Source organism: Bombina bombina, chromosome 8, assembly GCF_027579735.1.
Source record: "Bombina bombina isolate aBomBom1 chromosome 8, aBomBom1.pri, whole genome shotgun sequence".
NCBI classification, from domain to species: Eukaryota; Metazoa; Chordata; class Amphibia; order Anura; family Bombinatoridae; genus Bombina; species Bombina bombina.
Genome location: NC_069506.1, coordinates 336,350,370 through 336,363,035, shown reverse-complemented (window position 1 = coordinate 336,363,035; position 12,666 = coordinate 336,350,370). Strand labels below are relative to the sequence as shown.

At 36.5% G+C, this 12,666-nt stretch overlaps 1 protein-coding gene across 1 annotated transcript in view; it reads right to left on the bottom strand.

The window, feature by feature from the left end:
• Positions 1–2,274, bottom strand: part of LOC128639270 (nicotinamide N-methyltransferase) — a 56,524-nt gene extending 54,250 nt beyond the window's left edge. Inside the window, exon 1 of the mRNA XM_053691572.1 lies at positions 2,080–2,274. Within this exon, the coding sequence (XP_053547547.1) occupies positions 2,080–2,227 (148 nt within the window). The 5' untranslated portion in view covers positions 2,228–2,274. The remainder of the gene's footprint in view (positions 1–2,079) is intronic.
• Between the last annotated feature and the right edge of the window lie 10,392 nt (positions 2,275–12,666).

Sequence of the window (12,666 nt, the reverse complement as noted above, 5' to 3'; positions counted from 1 at the left end):
TAAGTGCACATTTGAGACTAACCTGACATAAAAACACCTACAGTAAGTGCACATTTGAGACTAACCTGACATAAAGACATCTATAGTAAGTGCACATTTGAGACTAACCTGACATAAAGACACCTACAGTAAGTGCACATTTGAGACTAACCTGACATAAAAACACCTACAGTAAGTGCACATTTGAGACTAACCTGACATAAAGACATCTATAGTAAGTGCACATTTGAGACTAACCTGACATAAAGACATCTTCAGTAAGTGCACATTTGAGACTAATCTGACATAAAAACATCTACAGTAAGTGCACATTTAAGACTAACCTGACATAAAAACATCTACAGTAAGTGCATATTTAAGGCTAACCTGACATAAAAACATCTACAGTAAGTGCACATTTACAACTAACCTGACATAAAAACATCTACAGTAAGTGCATATTTAAGACTAAGCTGACATAAAAACACCTACAGTAAGTGCACATTTAAGACTAAGCTGACATAAAAACACCTACAGTAAGTGCACATTTAAGATTAACCTGACATAAAAACACCTACAGTAAGTGCACATTTGAGACTAACCTGACATAAAGACATCTACAGTAAGTGCACATTTAAGACTAACCTGACATAAAAACTCCTACAGTAAGTGCACATTTAAGACTAACTTGACATAAAAACACCTACAGTAAGTGCACATTTAAGACTAACCTGACATAAAAACACCTACAGTAAGTGCACATTTAAGACTAACCTGACATAAAAACACCTACAGTAAGTGCACATTTAAGACTAGCCTGACATAAAAACACCTACAGTAAGTGCACATTTAAGACTAACCTGACATAAAAACACCTACAGTAAGTGCACATTTAAGACTAACCTGACATAAAAACACCTACAGTAAGTGCACATTTAAGACTAACCTGACATAAAAACACCTACAGTAAGTGCACATTTAGGACTAACCTGACATAAAAACACCTACAGTAAGTGTACATTTAAGACTAACCTGACATAAAAACACCTACAGTAAGTGCACATTTAAGACTAACCTGACATAAAACATCTACAGTAAGTGCACATTTAAGACTAACCTGACATAAAACACTTACAGTAAGTGCACATTTAAGACTAACCTGACATAAAAACACCTACAGTAAGTGCACATTTGAGACTAACCTGACATAAAGACATCTACAGTAAGTGCACATTTAAGACTAACCTGACATAAAAACTTCTACAGTAAGTGCACATTTAAGACTAACCTGACATAAAAACACCTACAGTAAGTGCACATTTAAGACTAACCTGACATAAAAACACCTACAGGAAGTGCACATTTAAGACTAACCTGACATAAAAACACCTACAGTAAGTGCACATTTAAGACTAACCTGACATAAAACATCTACAGTAAGTGCACATTTAAGACTAACCTGACACAAAACACCTACAGTAAGTTCACATTTAAGACTAACCTGACACAAAACATCTACAGTAAGTGCACATTTAGGACTAACCTGACATAAAAACACCTACAGTAAGTGCACATTTAAGACTAACCTGACATAAAAACACCTACAGTAAGTGCACATTTAAGACTAACCTGACATAAAACATCTACAGTAAGTGCACATTTAAGACTAACCTGACATAAAACACTTACAGTAAGTGCACATTTAAGACTAACCTGACACAAAAACATCTACAGTAAGTGCACATTTAAGACTAACCTGACATAAAAACACCTATAGTAAGTGCACATTTAAGACTAACCTGACATAAAAACACCTACAGTAAGTGCACATTTAAGACTAAGCTGACATAAAAACACCTACAGTAAGTGCACATTTAAGACTAACCTGACATAAAAACACCTACAGTAAGTGCACATTTAAGACTAACCTGATATAAAAACATCTACAGTAAGTGCACATTTAAGACTAACCTGATATAAAAACATCTACAGTAAGTGCACATTTAAGACTAACCTGACACAAAAACATCTACAGTAAGTGCACATTTAAGACTAACCTGATATAAAAACATCTACAGTAAGTGCACATTTAAGACTAACCTGACATAAAAACATTAGCATATTCTTTGAGGATAGATGTCAAATATTCATCTCCCATGCTTCCTTCTCCAAAACGAAAATATCCTTCCAGATAGGCTTTTGGATCAAACTTGTCCTGGTAGTCTTCAGCACCTGTGAAATCCGTCATACTTAATCTGATATGGACACTGGCAAAGAGCTTCTGTTCTGGATGGGTTGCTGGTAACTGTGCAGCTCTGGGTCTCACTCCCCTCAGTTTACATTCTCTTGTGTGAGAAGGGGGTTGTGCTTACATTTAAAGGGGTCTACTGTATTTCTAAAGAGTAACATTCTTCTTGTAGAAAAATATGTCTGCTATAAAAATCATTTGAAATTTGAAGCTAGAGAATATTAGTTTGAGAAGCTATTTTAAAAATATACTGCTTGACAGAGAGATAATTTCACATTTTGAATATCTTAAGTAATAATGATAAATATGTTTATATTTGCAGCTCCTAAGCCATACTTTCCTTATAAGCTGTATTACCTAAAGGGACAGTCTAGGCCAACATAAACTTTCATGATTCAGATAGAGCATGTAATTTTAAACAATTTTCCAATTTACTTTTATCACCAATTTTGCTTTGATCTCTTGGTATTCTTAGTTGAAAGCTTATCCTAAGAGGTCCATATGCTAATTTCTTAGACCATGAAGGCCACCTCTTTTCAGAAAGCATTTTAACAGTTTTTCACCACTAGAGGGTGTTAGTTTATGTATTTCATATAGATAACACTGTGCTCGTGCACGTGAAGTTATCTGGGAGCAGGCACTGATTGGTTAAACTGCAAGTCTGTCAAAAGAACTGAAATAAAGGGGCAGTTTGCAGAGGCTTAGATACAAGATAATCACAGAGGTTAAAAGTATATTAATATAACTGTGTTGGTTATGCAAAACTGGGGAATGGGTAATAAAGGGATTATCTATCTTTTAAAACAATAACAATTCTGGTGTAGACTGTCCCTTTATGAGCTTTTAAATCCAGCGTGGAACAAAATGGATTAAGAGAAAGAGTGTATAGTGATAGCAAGTTTTTAAAGGTAAAATAAAGGGCATAAAATACAACAACTTACTTGCCAAATGAACTAGCCCTGAAAATGGAAGGTGTTGGAGCATCAGCCCTACACCTGACTGCGACTGATTACCGATTGGGTTGGTCCCAGCTCTCTGCAGGTCATTCACTAGGTCCCCCCGTGTGGTTCCGGGATGTTTGCTCACCGTTCTTGTGATAATTTTGACCCCACGGGGTGAGATCTTGCGTGGAGCCCCAGATCAAGGGAGATTATCAGTGGTCTTGCATGTCTTCCCTTTTCTATTTATTGCTCCCACAGTTGATTTCTTCACACCAAGCTGCATGCCTATTGCAGATTCAGTCTTCCCAGCCTGGTGCAGGTCTACAAGTTTGTTTCTGGTGTCCTTCGACAGCTCTTTGGTCTTCACCATAGTGGAGTTTGGAGTGTGACTGTTTGAGGTTGTGGACAGGTGTCTTTTATACTGATAACAAGTTCAAACAGGTGCCATTAATACAGGTAATGAGTGGAGGACAGAGGAGCCTCTTAAAGAAGAAGATACAGGTCTGTGAGAGACAGAAATCTTGCTTTTTTTTGTAGGTGACCAAATACTTATTTTCCACCATAATATGCAAATAAATTCTTTCCAAATCAGACAATGTGATTGTCTGGATTTGTTTCCACATTTTGTCTCTCATAGTTGAGGTATACCTATGATAAAAATTACAGGCCTCTCTCATATTCTTAAGTGGAAGAACTTGCACAATTGGTGGCTGACTAAATACTTTTTTGCCCCACTGTATTAAGAGCTGAATTTATCAATGCATGATGGACAGGGGGGTACATATTCTCTCTCTCTCTCTCTCTCTCTCTCTCTCTCTCTCTCTCTCTCTCTCTGTCACTCTCTCTTTTTCTCCCAACAAAGCCACCTATGGATTCTTCATTTGTGTTTTTGAAACCAACAAAATATGTATGATACCTCCAATTACTAATTAAATTATTCAGACCACCTGTTTTAAATACATCTACAGTAAGTGGACATTTGAGACTAACCTGACATAAAAACATCTACAGTAAGTGCACATTTGAGACTAACCTGACATAAAAACACCTACAGTAGGGGGGCGTGTCCGAACCACGTACTTGATAGGACGTACAGACTGCAGGCTCTTGAAGAATCCTCTTTAATCCACCGATTTTAGAGATCCTAACAGCTAAAATATACCTATATCTCAGTGATCTATGGTTGCCAAACAAGTGGTGGCCATATCTCAATCTTCAAAAGCTGTTTTAATGATCCCAGAGCCACAGCTCGGAAGATTAAGACCTAAGGCGGTGGCCTATTCCTAGGTAGCGACCCCCCCCCCCCGATCCCCCGGTTTACCAGTGCTGGCAGCAGGTTTCTGCCTTACTGATCTTTACAACAGCAATAAGCAGAATAAATAATTTCTAACCAATAATCCTGGAGAAGTACGGGTCCTAAGGTTGCCGCACACAAGATCGTTTTCAAGATGGCGACTGCATGGGAGATAAGCCTGGAGCAAGAACTAGACCAGCGCTTTGCTAAACTGGAGAATCTACTCCTTAGAATTTATCACCGATCACTCCCAATAGATTGTATAAAGAGCACTCTACCAACGACAAAAAGTATAATCACGGAAGACTCACTACAGACCCCTACAGCACATTCACACAAAGATGGCGACTGGAGAGATATCACGGCAGAGAATATACCTCCGCCTGCAGAAAACCTTCCGACGCAGATGCAGGTGAGGGAACTGCCTAAAACAGTACAAGCCGACAGGCACAGCCCGAGCAGCAATGAGGCGGTAGTGAAAGGGCTCAATTTGCGGACCGCGCAGAAGGGCCCTGGCGCGGCTGCAAGAATAGCATATGATCCTCGGCTGCCTGGTAGGAACACTCTTATCCCTCCCGATGTCGGTAAGTCAGCCCTGGTCGGTATGGACACTCAGATAGGATCTGACACTGACATTTACAATACAACAACGGAGCTTAAAACCTTTACTGTCAAAGTGCTACTGACATATGGCGAAATGGGGTCATTCATAAATACCAAGCCTAGCCAGAACTGTCTCGCATTAGACAATGTACCTCAACTATCTACTTTTGAGAACTCTCTCTTTGGACTTGTGACTAGGGAGACTAAATATGTGAGATTACCTTCCTCCTTGCACTTCAAGAAAGGGGCTGCACATGGGAAAGATCGCATCACCTTATGGCTACGTAAACTGAATATCTGCAAAGGGACGCTGCTCAGGCTGCAATTTGACTCAGGGGGCTGACGAAAAGCAAAAAGGATTATGATAAAACTGTCTGTGTATCTCCCTGTTCATTGGAACTATCGTTAATGTTCTCATGAAACTTGTTGTTGGTTTAAAATGTTATGTTCTGTTTCCATAAGTATATATTAAGCACCCCGAAATGTTTATTTATTTATTATATGTATATCTGGCAAAAGGTGGTTGCTAACATATCCTCGGCAGCCCAGCAAAAACCTATTCCCATAACACACTCTGTTAGCAAATACCCAATTCTTGGCAGATGCTTATTTCTTGGGCTCTAACATAATATTTAGGAGCGCAAGAATGATATTGATGATACTTAGTTATACCCTGCACCTTATAACCAGTATTTTAATGCACGGCACTTGCTTAGAAGGAAGCTGCCTATATATGTAAATAGGAATGCCACGCTATATATTCGCCTATACACTACCTTATGCCTTATGCTGCTCACGGTATCTAGGTGTGTTACCCCAAGCTGTCATTACCACCCTCATGGGAGTCATACCCCACATTTCCTAGGTAGTACATTGAATGACACTGTTATTTTCATAGCATTATAGCAACTGACCTGCTTGTATTTACAAGAGCACATAATTTGACAGAGAAAGGAATACCCTTGTACACCTCTTTTTTACTTTCTAATAAGCTTTATTGCCATGTATTAACATTATTTGCGCGAGACGCAACCTGTTCCCATCTATGAGATGGCGCCTGATGACTCAGACCTGATCTTATCTTGTTTCTGCTTATATTACAATGTTTTTTTTGTACATAGTTATAATTAGTTTAATTAATCCCAATCTCTTTTGGAAGCATATTAATTATAGGTTCAAGAGTGACCTAAAAACTTGTTACATGGGACTAAAATGAGGACTGTTTCAGCAATATACTGCACTTGTACATGTACCAACACCTGTTACATTTTGGTTTTCCTATCCTGTACTAGCTATTCATGTTTGCATATTTCTTCAATAAAAAATTTATATGAAAAAAAAACAAACAAAAAAAAACACCTACAGTAAGTGCACATTTAAGACTAACCTGACATAAAAACCTGACATAAAAACATCTACAGTAAGTGCACATTTGAGACTAACCTGACATAAAAACATCTACAGTAAGTGCACATTTGAGAACCTGACATAAAAAACATCTACAGTAAGTGCACATTTAAGACTAACCTGACATAAAAAAACCTACAGTAAGTGCACATTTAAGACTGACCTGACATAAAAACATCTACAGTAAGTGAACATTTGAGACTAACCTGACATAAAAACAACTACAGTAAGTGCACATTTAAGACTAACCTGACATAAAGATATCTACAGTAAGTGCACATTTAATACTAGCCTGACATAAAAAGTGCACATTTAAGACTAACCTGACATTAAAACACCTACAGTAAGTGCATATTTAAGACTAACCTGACATTAAAACACCTACAGTAAGTGCACATTTAAGACTAACCTGACATAAAGACATCTACAGTAAGTGCATATTTAAGACTAACCTGACATTAAAACACCTACGGTAATTGCACATTTAAGACTAACCTGACATTAAAACACCTACAGTAAGTGCATATTTAAGACTAACCTGACATTAAAACACCTACGGTAAGTGCACATTTAAGACTAATAACCTGACATAAAAACACCTACAGTAAGTGCATATGTAAGACTAACCTGACATTAAAACACATACAGTAAGTGCACATTTAAGACTAACCTGACATTAAAACACCTACAGTAAGTGCATATTTAAGACTAACCTGACATAAAAACACCTACAGTAAGTGCATATTTAAGACTAACCTGATATTAAAACACTTACAGTAAGTGCACATTTAAGACTAACCTGACATAAAAACACCTACAGTAAGTGCATATTTAAGACTAACCTGACATAAAAACACCTACAGTAAGTGCACATTTGAGACTAACCTGACATAAAAACATCTACAGTAAGTGCACATTTAAGACTACCCTGACATAAGGACATCTATAGTAAGTGCACATTTAAGACTAACCTGACATAAAGACACCTACAGTAAGTGCACATTTGAGACTAACCTTAAATAAAAACATCTACAGTAAGTGCACATTTAAGACTAACCTGACATAAAGACACCTACAGTAAGTGCACATTTAAGACTAACCTGACATAAAGACACCTACAGTAAGTGCATATTTAAGACTAACCTGACATAAAAACATCTACAGTAAGTGCACATTTAAGACTAACCTGACATAAAAACATCTACAGTAAGTGCATATTTAAGACTAAGCTGACATAAAAACACCTACAGTAAGTGCACATTTAAGACTAACCTGACATAAAAACACCTACAGTAAGTGCACATTTGAGACTAACCTGACATAAAAACACCTACAGTAAGTGCACATTTAAGACTAACCTGACATAAAAACACCTACAGTAAGTGCACATTTGAGACTTACCTCACATAAAGACATCTACAGTAAGTGCACATTTAAGACTAACCTGACATAAAAACTCCTACAGTAAGTGCACATTTAAGTCTAACCTGACATAAAAACACCTACAGTAAGTGCACATTTAAGACTAACCTGACATAAAAACACCTACAGTAAGTGCACATTTAAGACTAACCTGACATAAAAACACCTACAGTAAGTGCACATTTAAGACTAACCTGACATAAAAACACCTACAGTAAGTGCACATTTAAGACTAAGCTGACATAAAAACACCTACAGTAAGTGCACATTTAGGACTAACCTGACATAAAAACACCTACAGTAAGTGCACATTTAAGACTAACCTGACATAAAAACATCTACAGTAAGTGCACATTTGAGAACCTGACATAAAAAACATCTACAGTAAGTGCACATTTAAGACTAACCTGACATAAAAAAAACCTACAGTAAGTGCACATTTAAGACTGACCTGACATAAAAACATCTACAGTAAGTGAACATTTGAGACTAACCTGACATAAAAACAACTACAGTAAGTGCACATTTAAGACTAACCTGACATAAAGATATCTACAGTAAGTGCACATTTAATACTAGCCTGACATAAAAAGTGCACATTTAAGACTAACCTGACATTAAAACACCTACAGTAAGTGCATATTTAAGACTAACCTGACATTAAAACACCTACAGTAAGTGCACATTTAAGACTAACCTCACATAAAGACATCTACAGTAAGTGCATATTTAAGACTAACCTGACATTAAAACACCTACGGTAAGTGCACATTTAAGACTAACCTGACATTAAAACACCTACAGTAAGTGCACATTTAAGACTAACCTGACATTAAAACACCTACAGTAAGTGCATATTTAAGACTAACCTGACATTAAAACACCTACGGTAAGTGCACATTTAAGACTAATAACCTGACATAAAAACACCTACAGTAAGTGCATATGTAAGACTAACCTGACATTAAAACACATACAGTAAGTGCACATTTAAGACTAACCTGATATTAAAACACTTACAGTAAGTGCACATTTAAGACTAACCTGACATAAAAACACCTACAGTAAGTGCATATTTAAGACTAACCTGACATAAAAACACCTACAGTAAGTGCACATTTGAGACTAACCTGACATAAAAACATCTACAGTAAGTGCACATTTAAGACTACCCTGACATAAGGACCATCTATAGTAAGTGCACATTTAAGACTAACCTGACATAAAGACACCTACAGTAAGTGCACATTTGAGACTAACCTGACATAAAAACATCTACAGTAAGTGCACATTTAAGACTAACCTGACATAAAGACACCTACAGTAAGTGCACATTTAAGACTAACCTGACATAAAGACACCTACAGTAAGTGCATATTTAAGACTAACCTGACATAAAAACACCTACAGTAAGTGCACATTTAAGACTAACCTGACATAAAAACATCTACAATAAGTGCATATTTAAGACTAAGCTGACATAAAAACACCTACAGTAAGTGCACATTTAAGACTAACCTGACATAAAAACACCTACAGTAAGTGCACATTTGAGACTAACCTGACATAAAAACACCTACAGTAAGTGCACATTTAAGACTAACCTGACATAAAAACACCTACAGTAAGTGCACATTTAAGACTAACCTGACATAAAAACACCTACAGTAAGTTCACATTTAAGACTAACCTGACATAAAAACACCTACAGTAAGTGCACATTTGAGACTAACCTCACATAAAGACATCTACAGTAAGTGCACATTTAAGACTAACCTGACATAAAAACTCCTACAGTAAGTGCACATTTAAGACTAACCTGACATAAAAACACCTACAGTAAGTGCACATTTAAGACTAACCTGACATAAAAACACCTACAGTAAGTGCACATTTAAGACTAACCTGACATAAAAACACCTACAGTAAGTGCACATTTAAGACTAACCTGACATAAAGACACCTACAGTAAGTGCATATTTAAGACTAACCTGACATAAAAACATCTACAGTAAGTGCACATTTAAGACTAACCTGACATAAAAACATCTACAGTAAGTGCATATTTAAGACTAAGCTGACATAAAAACACCTACAGTAAGTGCACATTTAAGACTAACCTGACATAAAAACACCTACAGTAAGTGCACATTTGAGACTAACCTGACATAAAAACACCTACAGTAAGTGCACATTTAAGACTAACCTGACATAAAAACACCTACAGTAAGTGCACATTTAAGACTAACCTGACATAAAAACACCTACAGTAAGTGCACATTTAAGACTAACCTGACATAAAAACACCTACAGTAAGTGCACATTTGAGACTAACCTCACATAAAGACATCTACAGTAAGTGCACATTTAAGACTAACCTGACATAAAAACTCCTACAGTAAGTGCACATTTAAGACTAACCTGACATAAAAACACCTACAGTAAGTGCACATTTAAGACTAACCTGACATAAAAACACCTACAGTAAGTGCACATTTAAGACTAACCTGACATAAAAACACCTACAGTAAGTGCACATTTAAGACTAACCTGACATAAAAACACCTACAGTAAGTGCACATTTAAGACTAACCTGACATAAAAACACCTACAGTAAGTGCACATTTAGGACTAACCTGACATAAAAACACCTACAGTAAGTGCACATTTAAGACTAACCTGACATAAAAACACCTACAGTAAGTGCACATTTGAGACTAACCTGACATAAAGACATCTACAGTAAGTGCACATTTAAGACTAACCTGACATAAAAACACCTACAGTAAGTGCACATTTAAGACTAACCTGACATAAAAACACCTACAGTAAGTGCACATTTAAGACTAACCTGACATAAAAACACCTACAGTAAGTGCACATTTAAGACTAACCTGACATAAAACATCTACAGTAAGTGCACATTTAAGACTAACCTGACACAAAACATCTACAGTAAGTGCACATTTAAGACTAACCTGACACAAAACATCTACAGTAAGTGCACATTTAGGACTAACCTGACATAAAAACACCTACAGTAAGTGCACATTTAAGACTAACCTGACATAAAAACACCTACAGTAAGTGCACATTTAAGACTAACCTGACATAAAACATCTACAGTAAGTGCACATTTAAGACTAACCTGACATAAAACACTTACAGTAAGTGCACATTTAAGACCAACCTGACACAAAAACATCTACAGTAAGTGCACATTTAAGACTAACCTGACATAAAAACACCTACAGTAAGTGCACATTTAAGACTAACCTGACATAAAAACACCTACAGTAAGTGCACATTTAAGACTAAGCTGACATAAAAACACCTACAGTAAGTGCACATTTAAGACTAACCTGACATAAAAACACCTACAGTAAGTGCACATTTAAGACTAAGCTGACATAAAAACACCTACAGTAAGTGCACATTTAAGACTAACCTGACATAAAAACACCTACAGTAAGTGCACATTTAAGACTAACCTGACATAAAAACACCTACAGTAAGTGCACATTTAAGACTAACCTGACACAAAAACATCTACAGTAAGTGCACATTTAGGACTAACCTGACATAAAAACACCTACAGTAAGTGTACATTTAAGACTAACCTGACATAAAAACCTGACATAAAAACATGTACAGTAAGTGCACATTTAAGACTAACCTGATATAAAAACATATACAGTAAGTGCACATTTAAGACTAACCTGACATAAAAACATTAGCATATTCTTTGAGGATAGATGTCAAATATTCATCTCCCATGCTTCCTTCTCCAAAACGAAAATATCCTTCCAGATAGGCTTTTGGATCAAACTTGTCCTGGTAGACTTCAGCACCTGTGAAATCTGTCATACTTAATCTGATATGGACACAGGCAAAGAGCTTCTGTTCTGGATGGGTTGCTGGTAACTGTGCAGCTCTGGGTCTCACTCCCCTCAGTTTACATTCTCTTGTGTGAGAAGGGGGTTGTGCTTACATTTAAAGGGGTCTACTGTATTTCTAAAGAGTAACATTCTTCTTGTAGAAAAATATGTCTGCTATAAAAATCATTTGAAATTTGAAGCTAGAGAATATTAGTTTGAGAAGCTATTTTAAAAATATACTGCTTGACAGAGAGATAATTTCACATTTTGAATATCTTAAGTAATAATGATAAATATGTTTATATTTGCAGCTCCTAAGCCATACTTTCCTTATAAGCTGTATTACCTAAAGGGACAGTCTAGGCCAACATAAACTTTCATGATTCAGATAGAGCATGTAATTTTAAACAATTTTCCAATTTACTTTTATCACCAATTTTGCTTTGTTCTCTTGGTATTCTTAGTTGAAAGCTTATCCTAAGAGGTCCATATGCTAATTTCTTAGACCTTGAAGGCCACCTCTTTTCAGAAAGCATTTTAACAGTTTTTCACCACTAGAGGGTGTTAGTTCATGTATTTCATATAGATAACACTGTGCTCGTGCACGTGAAGTTATCTGGGAGCAGGCACTGATTGGCTAAACTGCAAGTCTGTCAAAAGAACTGAAATAAAGGGGCAGTTTGCAGAGGCTTAGATACAAGATAATCACAGAGGTTAAAAGTATATTAATATAACTGTGTTGGTTATGCAAAACTGGGGAATGGGTAATAAAGGGATTATCTATCTTTTAAAACAATAACAATTCTGGTGTAGACTGTCCCTTTACGAGCTTTTAAATCCAGCGTGGAACAAAATGGATTAAGAGAAAGAGTGTATAGTGATAGCAAGTTTTTA